This window comes from Vicugna pacos, chromosome 3, assembly GCF_048564905.1.
Source record: "Vicugna pacos chromosome 3, VicPac4, whole genome shotgun sequence".
NCBI lineage: Eukaryota > Metazoa > Chordata > Mammalia > Artiodactyla > Camelidae > Vicugna > Vicugna pacos.
The window spans coordinates 40,997,795-41,022,489 of record NC_132989.1 but is presented as its reverse complement, the minus strand read 5'-3'; the positions used below and the strand labels follow the sequence as shown (position 1 = coordinate 41,022,489).

Below are 24,695 nucleotides of genomic sequence, written 5' to 3'. Positions count from 1 at the left end.
TTTAAAACAAGGCTAAAAGAGGTTAAGCTTTTAAAGGAAGTTAATTTCCAAGACACATTAAGTAGATCATTGTATTATGGAACACAGATACGGCAAAGGTCAGAAAAGTGGCGCATTAATTGAGTGATTCATGTTTGGCAAATACTGCCCAGAAGGGTGCTACGTGGCAAAATTCAGAGTTTTATTCTTTCTTTATCTTTTCCTTTCTTTCTCTCTCTCTTTTTTTTAAATCAAAACAGATTATTATTTTTATTGAAGTATGTATTTTTATGTTTTATATATTAATTATGTATATTACATATTTTTATCTCTGTACTGGATTTTATATCAATAGATTTCCTAGCCAGTGCGTTGAGAGTGTATTATAATTGTACTACGCTGTAACTGGGGAGGGCAGTCACAGGGGACGTGTCAGCACCAACATCTTGGAGATGGTAAATCCTGATTCTTATATATGAGGAGCTGGGGACATTATTCTGTCCTCATACATTGGCAGCCTGTCTGCCCATTGGTTTGGGCTTCAACTGTTGATCATTACTGATAACAAGCTAGTGGACTTAGTCTGAATCTGGTTCATAGATGTGGGTGGTACACAGATGTGGGTTTTATTTTGTTTCTTTTGTTTTTCGCTCACAGTACTTTTTTCTTTTCATGAATTAGTATCTGACTTTAAAAAATTCAGAGATTTCTCATAGAAATCAAAATTCTTACTTTTTTTGGACACTCAGAACATCTGACAACACTGGACCTGCCCTTCCTATGTGCCAGTGGTAGTTGCAGCTGAGAAGAGGCTGCCCCCTGCAGCCTGAGCCTGTCCCCGCCTGCCACGCTCCCCGCCACTTCCTGTTAGTGTGTAGCGGCCCGGTTCACGTCAAGTACCCGGCCCTCACAGGCATCTGAGTTTGTGACTTCAGGCTTAAAGACTCCAGCTTGCCTCCACTGACAACCTGCCTGAAACCAGAGTTGTGCCTTGTTGACCTACCGTGGGCCTGGGAAGCTCTAGATTAAGTGCTGTGAGAACTGGGCTGGCCTAGGAAACAGCAGTGAATGGAGAAGAGAGGAGGCAGATCACAGGCCTAATTTACAGTGCTCAGAGTTGCCCTCAGTCAAGACCATATTATTCAAGGTGCTAATTCAGGACCAAGATACTGTCCTTAGACCCTCCTAATATGGTGTTTTGTTTTGTTTGGAGGGGGAGGTAATTAGGTTTATTTATTTGTTTGTTTATATTTAATGGAGGTACTAGGGATTGAATCCAGGACCTTGTGCATGCCAAGCATACCCTCTACCACTGAGCTATACCCTCCCCTTTCCTAACATGGTTTTGAAGACTTAGGGTAGAGAAATCCAAACTGCTGGACTGTGGGGAGTAGCTGGGAAGAAGCAGTTGGCTGACAGTTGGCTTGACAAATTATTTCAAAGGTTTTTCTTAGATGTTATTGCTAATTATTGCTTATCTACAATGATTTGGACTAAAATCAATTTCTGTAGGTCAGTCTGAAAAAGAAGATGTGAATGGGAGCAAGTGGACTGTCACCACCTTTTACACCACGCCCCTCATGCCCACTTACTTAACCGCCTTTGCTGTCTGTGACTGTGAGCATGTCAGCAGGACTGAGAGGGGCAAGGAGGTGAGTGGGGGAGACTCTCCAGGTATATGGGGATGTTTGTACTGGCTGTAGGCTGCCATCCACTCCTTCTGCACCAGGGCCTATGCCTATCACCCCATCGTCCCCTCCTGGGTCTCGATCTGACTTCCCCCGACTTCCCCCCAGCCCTGTTAAAGCCCTCAGCGTGGGGTTGCAGACTGGAACGCGGCAGCTCCCACTGCGGCTCTGTGGGGGGTTTCTATGGAAAGGCTGCACATTAGGCCCCCTCATGTCGGGTTCTGAGCCCCTTCTTCCCAGGCTGTCGCTGTCTGTCAGAGCACAGGAGAGAACAGGGAAAGCGGCCACACTGCCCCTTGAAGCTCAGGTTTACCTGATGTCTTCCTCGCCTACGTGTTAATGCGGCCTTGAAGCTGGGGTGCTGCTCTAAATGTCTACCAGCCACTGTGGTGTGAACACCGAACACCCCAGACTGACACCAGCCCGGACGACCGACCGCTCCGGCTGAAATGCGTGCAGGTTAAGTATCAGCCCTTTCAAGGAGCAGGCCTGCTGGGTTCCTCAGCTCTGGGGCGTGAACACTTTCCCAGTTGTGTAAGTAGGTGCTCGGTCCTGAGACACCGAGGCTTGTTGTTTTTGTTTTTTAAATTGAAGTTTAGTCAATTTACAATGTTATGTTAATTTCTGGTGTACAGCATAGTGATTCAGTTATGCGTATACATACATATATTCCTTTTCATGTTCTTTTTCCTTATAGGCTATTACAAAGTATTGAATATAGTTCACTGTGCTATATAGTAGGTCCTTGTTGTTTATCTATTTTATATGTAGTTGTTAGAACCTGCGAATCCCGAACTCCCCATTTATCCCTCCCCACCTCCATTCTCCCCTGCTAACTGTAAGTTTGTTTTCTATGTCTGTGAGTCTGCCTCTGTTTTGAAACACCTAGTTTCACCCAATTATGCCTCATTACATAATAATGCTTAGCGGAAATATCCAGGTTATTGTAGCAGTGCTTTATGGACCGGTTCACTCCCGACACTAGAGTGTGGATGTAAGTAAGGCCAGTGCTTCAGGCCGGGATTTTTCTGGTCAGATCGGTTTCACAGCTGGCTGAGGCTCTCTCCTGGACCCAAGATCTTCGAGGCTTGTGTCACTGACCTGTGGAGACAAGGAAGCTGTGGCTGAGCCAAGTCCATCACCAGGGGAGAATCACCCAAAGGTCCTCCTCTGAAGGATGAGTTAATAACACTGTGTTGGATGCAAACCACAGCTCATTATCTTCCTCGGCTGTTGGCTCCAGCCCGATTTCCCTTATTGAGTAATCACTTAGTCGATCCTTAACAGTCGCAGATACAACACTGGCCAAGTCAAACATTCATGACGTGTACTGATCGATCTCCTCAGGGATGATTTGGAAGCCTATGCTTTGTACCTGGCATGAAGGAGTGGGCCCGGAACTCATGAGTGACCCAAGGTGGCTGTCAGCAGCCACATTGCAGTGGCTTGTTGCTCTCAATGCTGCTGCACAGTGAATAAGCCTTATAAAAGGATCATGTCTGTTTCTTCATGAAAGATCACCCTGGAAAGAAAGCCAGCTGCCATAGAAGCAAAGAGGAAATGGAATATGCCTAAGAAAGTAATGGTCTTAGCCAGAAAACTGAAATTTGGGATGAGTTTATCAGTGGAATGTTGCGTTTGGCTGTGGCTCAGCTCTAGGGAAGTGAAGGAGTCCACCATATACTCTAAGGGGGGAATCAGAATGTACTCTTGGAATAGCATCCAGACGCTACAAAAATGACTCATTAAGTAAGAGAGAAAAATATATTAAAATATAGCAAAGTTGAAAATGTGGTTCATGCTTGGCAGGGAGGTAAACGTCAGAAACACATAACTAAGGTTGGAAATAACATTTTTGAGTAGAATTTAGCACAGATGGGCATGTGTAAAGATAATCTCTTAGATGTTGAGGCCCCTGGGTCTCGGGAGACCACTGGGACACAATGGTGGGCTAGATGTGACTCTGAAGGAACTTTATGACCACATCTCCAAAATACTCCCCACCTGTTTGTGATCCTTGCTGCCCTGCCTCTCCTCCCCTGCCTGCCCCCCCCCAGCTTGAACTTTTCATCATTTGCCTTCCTCTCAGCTTAAAGAATGGTAGTTTATGGCAAGAGCTTTGTAAACCGAAAATTTAGGTACAAACAGGAATTGTTACTGCCTTTATTTCCCAAAAGGCTGCAGTTACTGTGCACACATTGTCTTGACCGAGGGGAGAGGTGACTGTCATTTCCGCTCAGTGGTGTGGGCTTTGGTTTAGATGTCTGACTTTGCCTCGGAGGTTAGAGCTTGAGCAGGGGCAGGGAAGTGTAGCTCCCGGGATAATGAGCAGCACGAGGGAGGCCAGAAGGCAGGAAGGGATTCTTCAAACACAGGTGGTTGCATTTTGTGAAAGGCGAGCGTTCCTGAAGACCTCACGTAATTCAAAAGTCACACAATTCAAGACAAATTTTCCAGCAGAAACAAAAGCGGAGTCAGGTGAACGTGTTCTTGGAGCGCGGCAGTCTGCACATATTGTTGTGCTGCTTTTCATTGTCTTAGCATTTTCTCTGTTTTGCAGAGAAGTTCTTTCTCAAATTCCCTGTACTTACATCAGGACAATCATCTTAACTCCCTCGTCGTTAATTTTCATTCCAGGGTCACTGTGTCTCATACATATTTTTTCTTTGGCGTTAACACTAGCAACTCCATTTAAACGTGCTCGGATGGTACTGCTGTAGGGGATACAGTGATTTCATATTAAAATAACAATGGATGTTAAAACAACATCAAATTAGTCACCAAAATCACACAAACAAATTCAGGCACCCAGACAGCAGCACGGGTTATGTCATGAAGCTAACAAAACGTGGCAAACGTGGGCGCGTCATAAACAAAGACTGTAATTCGCTTGCTTCAACAACTATAAAATCATAAGACTTTCGATGAACTTTTTTTAAATTAAGGAAATTAACTTTATTGCAAGTTTTGAAAATAAGATGGGATGATTCAAGATTTTGTTAACAAACAAACCATTTTAAATTTGCATGACTCAAAGCTATTTAATACGTTCCATACCGTTTCAGCCCCACTAACTGCACAATTCTGTTTTGAATCATTGGAAATACGTCCTGAAAAGGGAAGCAAGGATCCAAGGGGCCCTTGCACTCTAACACGGAATCTTCCTTTTCTGTGGGGGTAGGTATCGTTCGAAGTTTAACATGTTATTGCAGAAGACTGAAATAGCATGCTGTCTGGGGGCCCACTGTTCACAACTTAGTCAAAAGCCTTTTCTCTGGGCTTTTCTCACTGCATGGACACATTTAAACATCTTATTATGCAGCTTCTTCTGAAAAGTTTTTGGCTCGAGAGCATCAGGGAATTGGAGCCAGCAGGTGGCCACGTTCCAAAATCACTACAGCTTTTCCTAATTCTTGCTTAATTGTTTCTGTTTAGATACGCATCTGGGCCCGGAAAGATGCCATTGCAGGCGGAGATGCAGACTTTGCTTTGAACATCACAGGTCCCATCTTCTCTTTTCTGGAAGATTTATTTAATATCAGTTACCCTCTTCCAAAAACAGGTGAGGCATCTTCCCTTACAGTGCATTCAGTTTCCTATTATGGGGGCCCTGGGCTGAGATCAGAGGGTCCCATGGACACTTTGCTATTTTTGCTATTTTGGAGTTAGGTGCACTGGCTTTTCATCATCATGTCCTACACCTTCCTGGACACACAGAAGCCTGTCTGTTCTGTCTCTGCACGTGCCATATGCCCAGCAGGTGCTCAGCGAGCTCCCAGGCTTTAGCTGCCTCCTGGGCACTCAGCAGCAGCCCACCTCCTCCAGACTCTGCCTTCTCTCTGGCCTTTCCACTCTCAACACTAGTGTGCAGTGCAGTGTCCTGCATTCTTTTAGCAGGCTTGCGTGAGTTAGTCCAGCTCCCTTCAGTAAGATTTGTTGGTTTTTAAAAAAAATATTCTTTAGCTGTGAGTCATTGGATTAGGACTTGGGGGTCCCATCTGTGAATTATAAGATTGGATCATGTGTGAACATAATATGATCCTTGAGGAAATATGTAAACATTTTATTTCTTGTAGATCTGCATGGAATGGTCTTAAAATTGTCTGAGCCACTCAGCTCAGAAAGTTGTTCAGTGTTTTTTCTCTCTAATTTGAGGGTATCATGTAAATGGATTTTGTTCCTCTGAGAGGTTAGTTGAGTCTTAGGGGAAAAAATATATTCAGCCTATACTGGCAGATGGTGAAGAAAGCAGGGAGTAAAAATTTGGGAGCTCGGGCCTCCTGAACACTGGGGAGCCAGGTGCTCTGCAGCTCGAGCCTTCTAGCTAAGGAGGCACAGGGAGTGAAGGAACAGGAACCAGCCTCGGCCCACTCATGCGTCCCAGAGGGGATACCTGTCTTTTTGAGAGTGGGAGGCAGCAGGAGTCTGGGCAGGGAGACCAAGTTTCTGTCACGTCTGTGGCTAAAAGATCTCAAGATGACTCTTGTCTAAGCAAGAAGATTCCCATTTGTCTTTATTTGGATACTGACAAGTTCAGAGCTATTCTTGATATCCTGTTCTGTGAAAGCATCTCCATCCAATCAGTCATCTCTTTATTATCTCTACTTCCCACCCCCCTTATTCTCCTGAGTTTGCATCACCATCTCAGCCACAACAGCCTCACTTAGTTTCACCACCACCTTCCCTCTTGCCTCCTCCAATCCATCTTCCACACTGAGGCTGGAGGGATCTTTCCAAAGCAAGATCTGAATCAAGTTACTGTCCTCTTTATAACCTCTCTGTGGCTTCATATGGCCCTGAGGATAAAGTCCAAACACCATACCCAGTCTTTACAACAGTGCATCTCTGGACCACCTCTTGGGGTTTTAGGCAGTTCCTCAGAGTGGGAGCAATGCTCTGGCACCACCTCTATCCTCTCCTGCACTTTCATCTTACTTTCCTCTCCTCCAGGCTCTTGTATGTGCTGTGTTCACATCCTGCAGTACCTTTTAACCAGCTGGTTGATTCTTGTATTTCTCAACTCAGTGCCCCTTCCTCCAGGAAGTTTTCCCTGACTCCCTTTCTGACACTTAAGCTGAGGCAACTAAGTATGCCCAAAGTTAACAGAGCATTACCTGGTGGAGGCAATGTAATGACTTGGATACACTTAACTACACACTGTCAACTTCAACCAAGTATAAAGTCCACTTAAATTACTGAACATAGCGTAGCATAAACCATTCATTAGGCAAGTGTAGCATGGATTTTAGGAGTAATATTTCTTCCATTAGCAAAAGAAAATTTTAAAACTTTTGTTGTTCTTCTGTTTTTAGAAGTAGTAAATGATCACACTATAGAAATTTGGAAAGATAGGGAAAAGCACAAAAAAAAAGGAAGCAAAATCTCCTGTAATGCTACCATGCAGAGATAACCATGAGTGGCATTTTGGTATATATTTTTCCAATGTCTCTTCATCTCAATTTCTGTATTTGCTTCTTTGTTTTTAACAAAAATGTCACCATGGAATTGAGGCTGTTTTTGGCCTTTTTTTTTTTTTTTGTAAGTTAACAGTCTGTAGCAGCATGATCCATCTAACTATTCTTTTTTATTCTCATTTTTAGGACATCAGATGCCTACATATCAATTTGATAAAATAATTTAATTCTCAGTAGTTGAGCATTTAGACTGATTCTACCTTTGGGCGGGCACTTTTAAAACACTAAAGAAAACATAAGGAAATGTTTACAAATATCCATGCTATTTGCCTTAGTAGAAATTCCAAAAGTTGAAAGGATAGGACATTTTTAAAGATTATGAAGAATTTTGCTGAGTTGCTCTAGAAAAAAATTGTACCAGTTCACATCCTCAGCAACAGACTATGTGCCAATTTACCTATACCTAGTTATTAATATGAATTATAGCCAGTACTAATTATTAATCTTCTCATATGTTTGAAAGATTAAATGATATCATTGTTTTAATTTTTGGTTTTAATAACTAATGAAACTGACTATTTTAAATAAGATTTTTGACTGTTTAAATTATTTCTTTAGTGAATTTTTCACATTTTTATATTTTGTTTTTGATGTGTGAGAGTTCTTTAAATATTAAAAAATATTGTCTAATTGTGATACATATTGCAAATATTTTTCTCAATCTGTGTTTTGCCTTTAAAATTTGTTTATGGTGTTTTCTGGTGAACTAAAATATTTAATTTTAAATAGATCTTAGTTTTTAGAGCAGTTTCAGGTTTACAGAAAAATTGTGCCCTAAGTATAGAGTCCTGGTACACCTCCTCTCCCTCCCCTCATCCACCCCCAGTTTCTCCTGTTGTTAACATGTTACATTGGGGAATTATTACTTTTTATTGTGATTGATAAACCAATATGGATACATTGTTACTAACTAAAGTCCATAGTTTACATTAGGGTTCACTCTTTGTGCTGTACAGCTCTATGAGTATAATGTATCTACCATTACAGTGTCATATGGAATAGTTTCACTGCCATAAAAATCCCCTGTGCTTCACCTACTCACCCTCCCCCTTTCCCCCAAGTCCCTGACAACCACTGATTTTTTTTTTTTACTGTTCCTATAGTTTTGTGTTTTCCATATGTTATATACTAATTGGAATCATACCATGCATAGCTTTTTCAGGCTGACTTCTTTCACTTAGTCACATACATTTAAGTTTACTCTGTGTCTTTTCATAGCTTGATAGTTTATTTCTTTTTATCACTACTATTGTATGGTTGTATCAGTTTCTTTATCCATTCATTTATTAAAAGACATCTTGGTTGCTTCCAAGTTTTAGCAATTACGACTAAGGCTGCTATAAACATTCATACGCATGTTTCCGATATAAGTTTTCAGCTCATTTGGGTAAATACCTAGGAGCTCAATTGCTAAACTGTATGGTCAACCTATATTTAGCTTTATAAGAAACTGCCAAATTGTCTTCCAAAGCGGCTGTACCATTTTGCATTCCCACGAGCAATAAGTGAGAGTTCTTGTTGTTCCACATCTTCTCCAGCATTTGGTATTTTATTTTGAATTGGCATGTAGTGGTATCTCATTTTAATTTGCAATTTCCTAACGACATATGATGTTGAGCATCTTTTCATGTGTTTGCCATTTGTATATCTTCTTTAGTGAAATGTATTTAGATCTTTTGCTACTTTTGTAAAGTTTTTTTATTATTGCTGAGTTTCAAGCTTTCTTTATATATTTCAGATAGAAGTCTCTTATCAAAAGTATTTGATTTCCATATAGTGAAAACAATTTATTTTCTGCCTTCTGTCTTTGGTATTAGTCTTTAAAGCCTCCTTTCCCCTCAAATTGTAAACATTCACTGGTATTTTCTTTCAGTAATATATGATTTCATTTTGAGATGTTTGTATCTGGAAGTCTCAAATTTTGAGGAAGAAATGATTTCATTTTTCCCTCCATTTAAACCCACTTAGATATAATTGCCTTGCCGACTTTTGACAGCCGTGCCATGGAAAACTGGGGACTGTTGATGTTTGATGAGTCATTATTGTTGCTGCAACCAAATGATAAACTAACAGAAAAAAAGTCTGTGATCTCCCATATTGTCTCCCACGAGATTGGACATCAGGCATGTGGTAAAATGTTCTTTCTTACTTCACATGAAGATATTCTCCAGCTGCTGTACCAAAAATAACAAAACCCTGCCATATACCAAATTTTAAAAAATTACTTGAAAAGCGAGCCACTGAGTGAAAACAAGGAAGGATCTGTGTAATCAGATTCCGGATGGATCCGAACTATTGGTGATGGATCATAGTGGTGAGAACTTACTGTCCTTCCACTGGTCATGTATTCATATCTGCAAAGCAACTCTGTTCTACAGAGTTTCTCTTCAGGAAAAGTAAGCCAAACAGAACTATGATTATTTGCTTTTCATTCCATCTTAAAATAGGGATATTCAAAACAGTCACTGAAAGATATCTACATTTCTTCAGTAGATGAAGAAGTTACAGGTTAAAGGATTGTAGTCAACATATCGGTGTCAGTGACATGAGCAGTAATGAATCCTTGAGCTATAGCCCCACAGGTGATGCAAACAAGCTGTATTTCATTAGATCTATGTACTTTTAGGTTGTGATTTTTAGCAGTTTAGTTATTTGATTTGATGAAGAATCTCACATCTGCATTTTGACCTTTATCAATACAAGTTTGTCAAGAAAGAAATCATCTAAACTTTGAAATTGTTATCTTCTTGTTATACGGACCCTTAAGAAGTTTTGGAGATGAGTGATTTACTGGGTTTGAATAACACCCTGTTATATAATCAACACACACTTTCTCAAGTTTTGGTCAGTCACCCCAAAGTGTCATTTTTCATTATAGTCTAAGTGACACATTGTTTTGGAATACAGACTGCTAACTATTTGTACATCACAGCTATTATAACAATTTGGTTAAATACCAGGGTGTGGATTTGTTGGTTTTGGAAATTACTGTGTTTTTCTTTCCTGATTCTATTCATCATCCGTTTGACACTTTCTGTTAAGCTCAAACAGAAAATAATTATAGGTGGACCACTCTGCAGAACATACGAATACTTGAGTGATTTTTACATGCTGCAGATCAAATCATGTCCTTAAAAACACAATAACTGCTTACAGAAAAATTCTGTTGTAGTCTGTTTGGAGTAGAAGATGCTGTCGTTAGTAGCCGTTAAGTGAACATTTAGGACTTCCGCTTTAACTGAGCATACTTTTGGACAAAGTGGCAGTTTAAGAAATGCTACTCCAGCTTACCTTATTTTTCAACATCACGGTTTTAAAACAAAAATTGCTTCAGTCATTGGATGTGAAATGATTATTTTAGAGAAATGCATGACTGACGTCTCTTGATGTTAAAACGCCAACGTGATTTTGGAGTCCTGGTTTCAAGTTTGACTATTGATAGCAAATCTCAATTTTAATTGTGTCTCTGACCTTACATTTGCTTAACATGTGATTACAATAAATATTGCTGAAATTGAATTTAAGAATGTTCTTTTTTCTCCCAACTCCAAAAGTGGTTTGGAAACTTGGTTACCATGAGTTGGTGGAACAATATATGGCTCAATGAAGGTTTTGCATCTTATTTTGAGTTTGGAGTAATTAACTACTTCAATCCTAACTTCCCAAGGGTAAGTATGTCTGTTAAATTTATTTGAAAATGGATAATGTAGGGGGTGAGTATAGCTCAGTGGTGGATGCATCCTTAGCATGCACATGCTGGGTTCAGTCCAGGACATACTCCATTTAAAAAAAAGAAATTAAAAAATTTTAATTAAAAAAAAGAAAATAGATAAAATACAGACAAAGACAAGCAATAGTAAGTTATCTCTAATACCAGAGATAATCAGTGTTATCTTTTTGATGTGTTTTCTTTTTCCAGGCTTTTATTATTGTAAATATTCATAAAAATGAGAAGTACACAGAAATATGTAATGCCTTTCCTACTTCCTATTACTTCAAGAGCATTTCCACAGATCATTAAGTCATTTTTGAAAACAAGATTTTTAAGGGTTGCCTAACATTTTATCATATCACCTTGTAAGGTGTATGTATGTAACCTTTCCCTACTTGTTAGATTTTACGTTATTTTCATTTATTTCTACCTAGACTGAATTTTAAAGCACTTGTAATCAATTGTCTGTGATTTTACTAATAAGTGATATGCTATATTATATATCACATATAATATAGCTGATATTACATATAATAGTAATAGATATTATATCTATTATAGCTGATATTCTTTTGCTGTTTTAAGTAAATAGTAATATGGAAAAATAAGTTTATCAATATGTAAATCTTATTATTTTAACTATGAGTTATATGTATTCTTTTTCATATCCTCTTTCATTACCAGTTGCTACAAGCCATTGACTATAGTTCCCTGTGCTGTTTATCTATTCTGTACATAGTAGTTTGTATCTGCCAGTCCCACACTCCAGTTTATGTTTATATCAAAATGTATTTCTGATATTTTATTTACAGTAATTAGATGGTGCTTTCAGAATGGCATGATAAAGCCAAACTGATTTTATTTGATTGAAGTGTGTTTACATGTTTAGATTTAATATCTTCTTTTGACGCCGACCTCACTTCTTCACACCGTGCCACAGGTCCTTTTTCCCGCTCTGCTCCTGCCTCCTGCCATTCCTCTGATGCTCAAGGTTGTTCTTTCTGCTACTCTTTGCTGGCCTCTTCTCATCTCCCCTTCCAAGTGTTTTCAAGGCTCCATTGTTGGCCTCTTTTCTCCTCTCCCTACCCTCACCCATTCAGAGTGTAGTGACATTTGAAATGCTGATCTCCTCTGGCCAGATCTTCTTTACAAGTTAAATTTATTCACTTAGGAGGAGAGTCTAAGACTGTGTTTCTTTCTATTATATTGGTTGTAAAATTTCCCTCTTTTATGAAAGGATGGAAATGGTAGATAGATATTTGTTTTTGTTTTTGTTTTTGTTTTTGTTAATTAAACCGTTGGCAGAATAAAAAGTTGACCCACCTATCTTGGCTCCACAGAAACTTAAAAAAAATCCTTTTTCCCCTGTTTATGAAATTGCGGTTTCTGGAAAGCACTGACATAGCAGCCTCAGTTCCATGTCACCCATCCTACCCTTTGTGAATATTCTGTAAAACGCTCACCGCCCCACAGTCCAGGAGCTCTGCAGTGCCTCAGCTCTTCCTCCCCTGGAGAGGACATCGTTATGTAGATCAGGAGAATGCAGCATTGAAAGGTTAATTGACTTGCCCACAGTCATTTGCCTAATTGAGGCAGAGCTGTGATTATATTCCAATTATCCAGGTCTAGTCTGATGAGGAGGATAAGGATGATAACACAATACTGTATTTACCATTCATGCACTGAGCACTTAGGACCTAATTGCCTTGTAGTGTGAGTTCTATACGTATATCATCTTACTCAATCTTCAAAATAATCATATGAATGTAGTTGTTAATGTTTCTATTTTACTTGAAGGAAACTGAGGCACAGAAGCATTAAGTAAGTCATTCAAGGTCTCACAGTTATTTAATGTCACAGATTCAGATTCAGTTCCAGGTGAGATTCGGTTCCAGGTCTCTCTAACTGCAAAGCCCATGCCTTTATCCACTGTGCTCTGCAGAGAAAACACAGGAGTGTTCTTGTTCTCCAGGAGCTCAGAGTGTGTGTGTGTGTGTATGTTCATTATATGACTCTTTTCACATATATAAACTTTATATACATACAGTAAGTCTCGGGTGTCTTCAAAGGTCCTTTCCATATACTTTACATCTAAAAAATTATTTCTATCTCTCTCTTTTATAAAGTAGCATTTACACATGGTTAGTGTCATCTGTAACTGTTTCTGAAAGCATTTGATTGTGTCCCAATTTAACTCTGCATTTAGAGTCAACAGGGAAAGAATTTCCATTCCCATAAAACACCTAGGGTCTTAATTAAATAGACTGTATTACTAACATCAATCAGTGACCTCTTAATGCAAGTGAAATGGCTAAGATTTATCTGGGAAGTGTTGATAAAAACATATGACCAATGTTTTTGATAGTCTAAGATGGAAAGATTATCTTCTTTTGCACCATTTAGTTATTTCTTTTAATCACTGACTCCTAATCACTCTTCTCTGAGCCTATACTTCTCAATCACTTGTGGAGCTGAGTGAAGTAGAACCCTTACCAGAAGAGCATCAGATCCTGGAGCTTGAGAAAATTGCCCTGAACTTCTTTGGTTTTTAAAAGTTTAAGGCTTTGTTTGAGTGATCTTTGAGAGATCAAAACTTTGTCTTCTTTTTAACCTAGTCACTAAATTGAAACTGAGTAAAGGGCATCACAGAACTATATGCAGGAGCATATAGAACAGATTTCCATTTTTCTAATTCTGGTCTAGTTTCAGCTGAAAGCCATTAAAACATGAGATGAACAGGTCATGGTCGGGGTATGAGTGAGTGTTCCTGCAGCTTCTCCACCGCCCTTTCTTCGGCTGTGTCTTCTCGTGTACCTCTTGACTATTCTTGGCTTCCCCTTCTAGCATTCCTTCAGAAAGAAATGGCCCTTGTCGTGTGTCTAAGAGAGATCTAGTCTTTTGGAGAGTTTTATACTTATTAAAATGTAATAAACTGCCTTCTCTTAATGTATGAGCTATAAACTGTAGTATCCAGTCTGTGGATTTATTTCTAGTAACTAATATTAATACATCCATACCATTATGAATTTGTAAATCTGTCATGCTTTTGGTTATAAATGTTCATGTTAGAGAGACTGATAAATTTTAAGGGATTACTAATCAACTACCGATGAAATTCTAGAGGATTAAAGCCACCAACAGCAGATACAAACTACTATATATGAAATAGATAAACAACAAGGTCCTACTGCATAGTACAAGGAACTACATTCAATATCTTGTAATAACCTATAATGAATATGAAAAAGAGTATATATATATGACTAAATCGCTATGCTGTACACCAGAAACTAACCCAACACTGTAAATCAACTATACTTCAATAAAAATAAATACGTAAATAAAAGGACCCAGAGCTGCTATTCGCTGGAGGATGTGTCTGGGTGGCCGAGGACCTCCTTACGGGAATATAGATGGTTCTCTTGGAAGCCACATTAACTTTTCAACTGATTTCTTTAATTGAAATAAGAAAGACTACAGAATGGGAAGGAAAGTATCCTAGAGTTTTGTTATTCAAGGAATCCTGACTTATTCGGCTTATTGCAGCCCAAAGAGGACTTCCCAATTATTGATTTTTCCCCTCTTCAGTGTTAGTTTTTGAAAGGATTTTAGGAACATTGAACTTTGTGTTTCTGTGACACCTCGGAAGGTAATGTGGCTCAACGTTTTCCTTTCAGAATGAGGTCTTTTTTTCTAACATTTTACATGATATCCTCCAACAAGATAATGCCCTGGTGTCTAGAGCCGTCTCCATGAAGATGGAAAATTTCACAGAAACCAGTGAAATAAATGATCTCTTTGACCTGTTTACTTACAACAAGGTAAAGTCAGTTACATACTTTCTTTTGTTCTGTACTCTTGCAGAAAGCTGCATAAAATGGATTCTAAGGGTTATAGACTAATGTGCTACTACACAGCTTTGGTACAAAAACCTTAATATTATTCAATAGATGGATTTCAGAAAACATAGTTACATCAGTTCTTATTAGTAAATATTAATCAACCCACAGTAGGTGCTCAATACCACCCACCTTTATAAATACAGGCTTTGATAGCTTGCTACTTTTAAGGTGCTTGGTAGAAATTTGTTCTTGTGTCAACTGAAAGAAAAACACACAACGTAAAAGTTGTGGTTTAGTTTTATTTGGGAATCTTACTGAGGACTATAGCCTTGAAGACAGCCTCTCAGATTGCTCTGAGAAACTGCTCCTAAGAGGCCAGGTTTTTGCTGGGAAAAACACTCTGTCAAGCATAAAAAAGTTACTGCTAATTACAAAGAACAAACATCTCAAGTTAATGATTTTAGTACTTTTTCTATGTATGGAAAAAATGCAAGAATCTGAGGTCATTGAAAATTTTCCTTAGATATGTATCTTAACTATGTAGGGGCTGGTATATCAAAGCACAGAATCCTTCGTGTTTTTCTCCATCCTCAGTTCCCTTCTGGGTGCACTGTCAGTGGGCAGCAGCAGTGGCTGATGGCTTGATCCTTGTAGAACTGGAAGGGCAGGCAGCATCTTTTCTTTATGCTTGTCATGTGATTATCTCAGCCTAAAAACTTTTGTGTACCCTGAACTCTTCAGATGTAGGTCATCTGCTCACCTTTTACTTAGTAATTAATATCAATCTACTATTTTATTAGCACATTTGGCAATAACCTAGACATTCAACTGAAGCACACAATGCAATCAGGAGCATAGTCCAGAGTCTTACATGTCGAATGGAATGTGTCAGTATTTAGATACTGAATTTTATTCAAATAATGGACAGCTTCTTATGTCCTAGGGAGCTTCTATGGCCCGGATGCTTTCTAGTTTCCTGAATGAGAAAATCTTTATCAGTGCCCTTAAGGTGAGTTTACAAAATTGTTGTTACCTGATAGACAGTAAACGTAAATTGCTCTGGCATGCTATTTATTTTGACCTTAATTTTTCTATTCTTACAGTCATATTTGGAGACATTTTCTTACTCGAATGCTGAGCAAGATGATCTGTGGAGGCATTTTCAAATGGTAATTGTCCCACTTCCAGCCAGGTTTTTGCTGAGCTGTTCTGTATGACACAGTGTAAGATTGGGAGGCCATATGTGTATGGAAATGTCACAGGAAAACAGTCTTTCCTTGTTTGTGACACTCTCTTAAGTCAAGGGTTGCTTCTTTAATCTTTACCACTGTCTTCCCAGTGCCCAGAAGAGAGCTTGCACATATTAGGTCCATAAAAATGTGTTCGCTGAATGAATGAGTGAATGAATGAATGAATGAACTAAGGAGCCATCCAAATATAGAGAGTTGAACAGAATTAAATTTAGCCCATAATATCCACTGGGAATTACTATATAAGGTGTAGGAATTTATAATAGGAATAGTAGGAATAGGATAGCTGTGTGATTTCTTTTAGGAGATTGCTACCTCAAAAGACTTTGATGATAAATATCTGCTTTTGTCATGATTTTTTTAAAACAGGCCGTAGATGATCAGAGTAAAATTCTTTTGCCAGCAACAGTAAAAAGCATAATGGACAGTTGGACACACCAGAGTGGCTTTCCAGTTATCACCTTAGATGTATCTACTGGCATCATGAAACAGGAGCCATTTTACCTGGGAAAGGTTGAAAATCAGACTCTTCTAACCCGCAAGTAGGTCGATTTACTCCCCTGTCTTCACTTCCCTTGGGGTTGAGCTCTGACCACATGGAAACCAGCCTGTGGGCGAGGAAGCACAAGCCCTCCTGGGTACACACTCTTCTCTGGTGACTGGGATGATGACCAGGTGCTCCACACAGGATGTCGCTGGGGAGCTCAGATGAGCAGAGCCCCTGGAGTTCTGAGCAAGGCCAGAGACCTGCATTTAGGGATTCACGCAGCGCTCCTCCCCTGGGATTTAGGACCATGCCCGCGACCAGAGCTTCGGGTGTTATGTATTCTCTTTTGTCCTTTAGACAGCAGTAATGACTTATCCAGAATTCTGTGTGAGAGGTAATAAGATAGAGGCTGGACAGCCTCATGTTAGTTGGGAGAAGAGGGGTCCTGTTGCAAGGTCGTCTTCCCTTCCCTCGAAACGGAACTGAATGGTGACTCGACCCTTGAGAACTAGTTCTGTGCATGTCTGTACATGCATTCATAGCCATACCTAAAATATTAGAGTTATGGCCTTCAGATCCAAAATTCAAGCCTTAGATAAGTCCTATTTAAAACCTCTGACTTTCAGTCGCCTTACCTATAAAGTAAATGTAATAACATGTATCCCAGTTGGAAAGATGAAATGAAATAATATGTATAAAGTGGCTTAGCATTCATCACTTTCTCCTTCCTATCCCTTCTCTTTCTTAACTTGTTAGGTCATTTTCAACTATTTTTGATAAAGTTTTGATCCTCATATCTCACCGTAATAAGTATCAGCACAAATTAGTAGTTCATTTTCATATACCACCATGAAAATTTTTAAATGATCTCACTCCCTTTAAAACCCCAGGGGAGAGGAACGAGAGATGCGCAGATCCCTTCTCACTGCAATATTCTGAGACTTTTGAGGTAGACTTAGCGATCACTTAAACATAGACCTTCAACTCAGAGTCTTTGAGAAGCTAGACTTGAAAGCATCTGGGCAAGATTGAAAGTGTTGCCCAAATTGAAGCAGTGTGTCTCTTCCGATGACTAATGTCCTCTGTGGTCAGCTGCTTCCTCCAGGTCACGTCCACTCATGTGGGAAGAATGCCGGCATTCAGTAAATATGAATAATCCGGCTAATCTGTGCTGAACACTTTTCAGATGGGGAGAAAGTTTGAGGTCAAAAAGCATTTTGAAATGTTTGTTAAGCTTTCTCTTCTTAAATGATTCTTCTCCTTTCTTGGCACGGATGGATTTGGGTCTGTCTGCGGCATTTGACCCCTGAGTAAGGCCAGGTGGCTATAATTTAATATACACAGGCCTTGAGAGCTTCAGATACAAGAGTCTTAGTAGTTACCTTAAGTTATAAGAAGAAGCAAATCTGTAAGACACAGCAAGAGAACAAACAAATAGCCAAAGCGAAACTGGCTTGTAAAAACAACAGCGAATAATCCTAAGAGCCAAGTCCTCCATACCCGCAGGGAATGACCAAAGAGTTCTAGTTCTGTCTGTTATTTTACTGTCTCTTTCAATATTGGCTCAGAGCTTATGTTCTTATGTGTGAACATTAACTGAATTTTTAATGTTTTTCCCAAAAGTGACACATGGATCATACCTATTCTTTGGATAAAAAATGGAATTACACAGTCTTTAGTCTGGCTAGATAAAAGCAGCAGTAAGTAACAAATTTTTAAAAATATCTTCACATGTATATGTGAATATATATATGTATACGTGTGTGTGTATAAAGTCAGAACAAAATGTTGAAATGTCTGTCTTTTGAAATGCTATCATGTGTAAAAGTAAAATATTATATCATTCTTGTTGAACACAGAGCTTTAAAGAAAAGTTTCAAGTCAAATCCATTATATGTGAAAAAAATATAATGATAGCGTAAGATCAACACAGATTTTAGAATTTGTTTGCTTTTTGTTCTATCGAGTTTATTGTTTAGAATGATAAGGATATAGTGCAAACGTGTAGGGAAGTATTTTTTAAATGTACCACTTCAAACTTTTCACATATTTGTTTGTAGAAGTATTCCCCGAAATGCAAGTTTCAGATTCTGATTCTGACTGGGTGATTTTAAATTTGAATATGACTGGATATTATAGAGTTAACTATGATAAGCTGGGTTGGAAGAAATTAAATCAACAGCTTGAAAAAGATCCTAAGGTGAGGCTACTTTTTATACTTTTTCTGAAATGTCATTACTGTTGCATTCTCTAGCCTTTAGAGATGGACCCTTCACTAACCTGTCTGGTTGCCACCTGACCCCTGTTGCCATCCCTCATCCCAAGGCATATTGGATTTATTTTCTTTATTCTTAGGGGAGGTTTTGGTTGAATATATTGTGCTTTTAAACATTAATCTCACTTTCCCACAATAATTTTAGCTTTCAAGGTAAAAATCAGAATAATTTCCTGTTAACCATTAGTTATTGTGATCTTAGGCAAGTTGCTTAAATGTTCTACTTCAATTTCTTCACTTTAATGTGAGAATAATATCATATCTTTCTTATTCATTATGAGGATTAGAGACAATATAGGTAAACATATACTTAAAATTTATAAGCCCATAATAGGTACTCAGTATAGATACATGCTAGAAATTATTAATTTAAAAAAATTATATACTCATTCTCCCTCAAGGGAGAGAACTTAATTTACAGGGTATCAATAATAATTCAATATTACTTTACACTGTAAAACAACTCTAAATTCTTATGCAATAAATAAATCCTAAAATGTTGTCTAGTTCTAATCAGTCAGATTTTAATTGGTTGAATTAAACCAAATCCCCACTGGTGGAGATGGATGCTGGCTTAGAAGTGTATGGAGCTGGCTCTGCTGTGACATCTCGGGCAGTTCACTTAGACTCCATTCATAAAACCAGATGGTGAACTAAGAGATATCTTAGGTCTCTGTCTCTTTGAAGGTTCTGAGTCACACAGCAGAAGAGGCAGTGCACAGCATATTGGTCCAGAGTTTGGGCTCTGGGTCACATAGACTTGCGTTCATGTTTTTGTTCATCATTTACCAGATGTGTGACCTTGGGCCTCTTATTTTGTCACACCTTGGTTTCCTTATCTGTATAATAATGGGTATAATAGACCAGCCTTAAAAAGGGTGGTTGTGAAGGTTAAATAAGGTGGTGTGTGTATTATGTTTAACAGAGGCCCAACACAATTCTGGCATTCACAACATGTTCAGTAACTTTTCAAAAATAAATTATTATAGGGCTTTGGAATAAAGGTATAAAATCCAGTTATAATAGTATTTTATTTTAAAATCTTTTTCATAGTAGCTAAATTCTTTTTAATTTCTAAGAGTGCTCTTAGCCATGGAAGCACTGGGTCATGCCATTAGAGCAATGATTTCTTGAAACCATTGTAGATTTACTTATTGAAAAGCTGAGGTCAGCTATTCCTATAACATAACTGGTGGGCAAATAAAACATTTCTATTATTAATATTAATCTAGAAAATGTGTTATTACTGCTAGGAGAGACTGCTACCAAGGAAAGAATTAAGCTTGGCTTGTTCAGCTGCTCAAAGGGATGTTGGAAAAATACATTTTCTGGGACCACATACGTGAACATGCTGGGGGATGTTGAAATAATCCTGTAGGAAACGCTGGCAGCCTTAGGGCACAAGCTGAGACAGAGTCCTGTGGCCTGGCAGTGCCAGGGAGCTCAAACAGAAGCCTGAGGAGGGAGATTGATAATTGATTCCTGCCTTTCCATGATTCAAAAGGCTCTGTTGGTGGTGTGTTGAATCAATAAAATTTGGAGAAGATACCATTCAAAGGAGTACCTCAGTATTGGCAAAATAGTGCTATTTAAGGCCTTCTATGCCAAAAATTCCCCTGACAGTAATTTGGACATTGTAATACAAGTTAATGTATACTCTCTGTTTTGCAGAGGCCCTGTACACTTGGCTTCCTGTTTTATTTTTTAACATGCTGTTTTTTCGCAGAATATTTTGGCAAAACTCTCAGCCATATTTAAGCCTTATGATTTATGTCCAGAGGGACCACTTATCAAAAACAGATGTATAATAAACAAGTTATGGGAACTATCCTCAGAAATTACCATTTCTCTGCCCATGAGATATTTCACGTGAAAGTGCTTTGTCAGCAGCAAATGTCATTTATCATTTTGAAATGTCATTATTAAATGTCATTATTATTTTGAAAATTATTTTTTACTAAAAAATGCTCTCATCTTTTCCTGCACGTTTTTCGATCTCATGTGCAGGCTATTCCTGTTATTCACAGACTGCAGTTGGTTGATGACGTTTTTTCCTTGTCTAAGTGAGTATATTTTCTTCTCTTATGGTTTTAGAATGTACCTTGAGAAATTTATAAAAATAATAACCTCATCACTCTGAAGTTGGTTCTTTATTATCTACAGACCCTAACTTAATAAGATTAGGATCAAATTCTGTGGTTATTGTGGAATTTTATACTATAATAGTTACTGGGCTATATGCAACAACATGGATGAACCTTGAGCACATTATGCTACGTGACATAGCCCATCACAAAAAGACAGATACGGTCTGATTCCATCTATGTGAGGTACCGCAGAAGTCAAATCAGAGACACAAAAAATTGGTGGTTGCCAAGGACTGGACGGAGGCGGGGGGCGGGAGGATGCGGAGGTGGTGTTTAATGGGTACAGAGTTTCAGTTTCACAAGACAGAAAGAATTATGGACATAGATGGTGGTGGTGGTTACACAACTTTAGGAATGTATTTAATTCCACTGAACTGTACACCTAAAAATGGTCACGATGACAAATTTTATGTTGTGTATGTTTTGTAACAATAAAAAATTAGAAAAAAGACAATTCAAAGGAAGTCATTATTGGGGAAGAGCAACACCACCTACTGCTGTGAGAAATGAAAGCTCCAGAAAACAGTGTTTTTCACAACAGTTTGAGAGGAAGGAGTATGTTCTTCCTCAAGTCAAAACCTGGTGGTCAGTTATTTGAAAGTCCCGTATATTTTCAATCAAATTAACTTTGGTTTAATAAGATTTTAACTGATTATGGAGAATTTTTAAGAGAATCTTAAAAGAGCAGCAAAGAAAATTCAGTGTTTTAAAAGGAAGCCCTTAAAGGAAAAATTTTAAAAGGATGCGACAGAGAAGATGTAAATAAAACAGAAATAATAGTATTTAAATATTTATAGAATATTGTACAATGTATAAGAATCATGACTTTTAATATCTCAATCAAGAATGAAAACTCAGATAAAATCCAAGTGATTCAGACTTGCTTTTGTAAAGACTGTTAAACATTAAAATGGATAAATTTAGGAAGATTGTAGAAAACATCTTCATATTTTCTAAGATATTGGAAGTTAAGGAAATAAAGTAACTGACATAACCAAAAAAAAAAAAAGATTTTCTGGAAATAAATAGACTATCAATTAAGATTTTGAAGTGATTTTTTTACCCAAGGGTGATGGCTGCAGGTATAACTTTAATGAGTCTGAATTTTAGTATAATGTACTAAATAATATAATATACTAAAATCATTGATTTCACTTCCATTGGATTTACTCAGTATAAACTGTGCTGCTAAATTTTTAACTAGGGAGATTTTAAATTTTCAGACAATGAAATTAAGGAGTACACATAATTAATTATCCAGTGTGTTCTCTCTTTCTTTGGCCTGTCATGTTTCCTGAATGACTGTCTGTTCATTTCATCCTTCATTTTGTTATTACGCTTTTCCTCCGTGACGTACAGCACATTCCCCTGCCGACTGCTTTGCTGAAACATTTCTCTAAGATTACAATGACTTTGATACTGTTAACCACATCCTCCTGCAAACTTGTTTTTTGGTTTCCTGAGACTCTAATATGCAAACCTGGTTCTCCTCAAGTATAACTTTTCTTCCTGCTGCTATGAGCATCCTTGAGACCAATTATGGTCATGTTATTTTCATCTATCCTTCCTTTGGATAATTCACGCACTGATGGTTTCAGGGATCATTTATTATGTGTATGTACGGCACCCAGCAGATACAAGGTGCTCAGTAAATGTCTGTGGAAGGATATGTTGGTGACTTCTAAATCTACATCTCTCCTTGTCTCCTCCCATCTTCTGTTTATCCTGTATTTAAATCCATTTAAATCCAGTACCTTAAACACTGTTACTTCTGCGTCTAAATTGCTCCTGCTGTTAATTTCTCTCTCCCTGTCAAAGGTACTACTATTCTTCCCATCCCCCAAACTTGAAACATCAGCAATAACCTTGACTTTTCCCTCTCTCTTCATCTTCCATCAAGTCACCTTGTCTTACCTATTCATTTTGGGGATCTGGGGAGTGTCTTTTGGTTTCTCACTTTACGTACCACCTTCACTACTTCTGTACTAAGCCAAGCTTTCATCACCCTTCGGCCGGCCTATTGCATTGGCTTCCAGCCTTCAGTCCTTTAGAATTCCCTTCTGTCTTCTGCGGCATGGTTGCAACAAAATTTTAAGGCATCAATTTCATGATATTACCCTAGTTGTTTAAACACCTTCCCACTATATGTAAACTCTTCATCCTGATATTCAAGTCTCCCCATGGTTTTCAGGCTCCCTTTACCCCCTTAGCCCCCATCTCCAACTGTACATAAAAGAAATCCCCTGCCTCCATTAGCTTGGTCTGCCCACCACACTGATTCCCTCCCACTTTATCTTCTTTATCCTAAGCTGCCTTCCTCTATCTCTCCACCCATTCCATCCTACCCACCCTTTGTTGCCCTGCTTAAGGCCCTCCTCCAGAAGGCCTTCCCTGACTCTCCCATCACACGTGTATGTTTTCCTTCTTCACTACTTTCTTATATTCATTGCCTTTGCTAGAGGCTTTCGTTAACAGCTTCTTATGTGTGAATCTCAGCTCCTCACTAAGTAGTAAGTTCCTCAGCAGTAAGCAAGAGTAATGTCCTGTTCGTGTTCACTAGTTTGTGTTCCCACTGGTAGCTGGTAGAGCATTAGAAAGAGAATGACTTTTAATTAATACTTGTTGAATGGAAATTATACTCTCTTAAAAATGCATGCTGAATGCACAGATATTCTAGTGCCTGACAACAGTCCAACATTTGGCCTGGATTTTCTACAGTCTCCAAGAATTTGGGCACTTGAACCTATCAAACTGAAAAAGAGGGTCTGTCAACATTGCTTGGGTTCCACCTTATCAATGACATGGGTCCTTTACCCTCTAGCTTCTTGATTCCATATACCTTACTGAAGTCAGGCCTCAAAGCATGGAACAAATATGCAAAGTGTACAAATCATCTAGCAAGGGAAGGATTTTTGAGTTTGTGTTTTTTTAAACCAAACAGAAACAAGTATATCGAGATTGAAACAGCACTTGATTTAACCAAGTACCTTGCTGAAGAAGATGAAATCATAGTATGGCATGCAGTTTTGGTGAACCTAGTGACCAAGGATCTTATTTCTGATGTGAACCATGATATATACACATTATTAAAGGTAATTTTATTCTTTGTTAGGTATTTTTTTAAAAAAAATCCTTTTCTCCCTCTTTCCATATTTTAGAGAGCATCTATGAAACAGGTCTTTCCCCATTCGTTCTGTATCTATTCATTTTCTTAGGAAAAGATTCTTCTTAGAAGAAAATATCTTAGTCATTGATCTGGTCTTGGAGACAAATATGAGAAAGTTTGGAAAGGTGCTTAATTCTTGGTCAAGTGTCAATATGTCTTAAGAAACCAGAAATGGATGGAAGTAGCATGCCTTTTTTCTTATTAAAAAAAAAAGATAATGCCTATTAGCAGCTGTTCCCCTAAAAGATTGTTAGTCAGACAGAAGGACTTTTAACTACTCTATATATTCATGATTGAAATTCTCTGATTTACAGGGCCAGCACTTAAAATCAGAGAGTTATATTCCAGAAAAAGTAAACATTTTGAAGCTTTTTTTGATACTGGGCAGAGAGACAGGGAAATTAGAATTAATGAATGAAGAAATCCAGATACTATCATGTCCTTATAAAAGGGGAAAACAACATCTCTAAAGGGGAAATTTCTGTTAGTAGATCTTAAACAGTGATCATAAGAAAGATAGCACAGGAAAAGCAAAAGTCTGAGAGCAGTCCCCTGAGGAGTTAGTGGCCATGAACGAAACGACGAGTGTGTTCGGTGAGGATCCCAAGTGAGTTTCCAGGGCAGTTTGAGGCCAAGATCACAAGCACCTTAGGGCTCCAGCCTTTCCTTTACCTA

At 38.4% G+C, this 24,695-nt stretch overlaps 1 protein-coding gene across 2 annotated transcripts in view; it reads left to right on the top strand.

Annotated features, from left to right (window-relative positions):
• LVRN (laeverin) overlaps positions 1 to 24,695 on the top strand; it is a 56,635-nt gene that overhangs the window by 18,678 nt on the left and 13,262 nt on the right. For both annotated transcript variants that reach the window (XM_072957987.1, XM_072957985.1), the window contains exons 3-14: positions 1,492 to 1,631; positions 5,103 to 5,229; positions 9,110 to 9,264; positions 10,696 to 10,809; positions 14,531 to 14,674; positions 15,639 to 15,704; positions 15,799 to 15,864; positions 16,315 to 16,487; positions 18,056 to 18,132; positions 18,493 to 18,632; positions 20,715 to 20,770; positions 23,796 to 23,946. In XM_072957987.1, the coding sequence (XP_072814088.1) occupies positions 1,492 to 1,631; positions 5,103 to 5,229; positions 9,110 to 9,264; positions 10,696 to 10,809; positions 14,531 to 14,674; positions 15,639 to 15,704; positions 15,799 to 15,864; positions 16,315 to 16,487; positions 18,056 to 18,132; positions 18,493 to 18,632; positions 20,715 to 20,770; positions 23,796 to 23,946 (1,409 nt within the window). The remainder of the gene's footprint in view (positions 1 to 1,491; positions 1,632 to 5,102; positions 5,230 to 9,109; positions 9,265 to 10,695; positions 10,810 to 14,530; positions 14,675 to 15,638; positions 15,705 to 15,798; positions 15,865 to 16,314; positions 16,488 to 18,055; positions 18,133 to 18,492; positions 18,633 to 20,714; positions 20,771 to 23,795; positions 23,947 to 24,695) is intronic.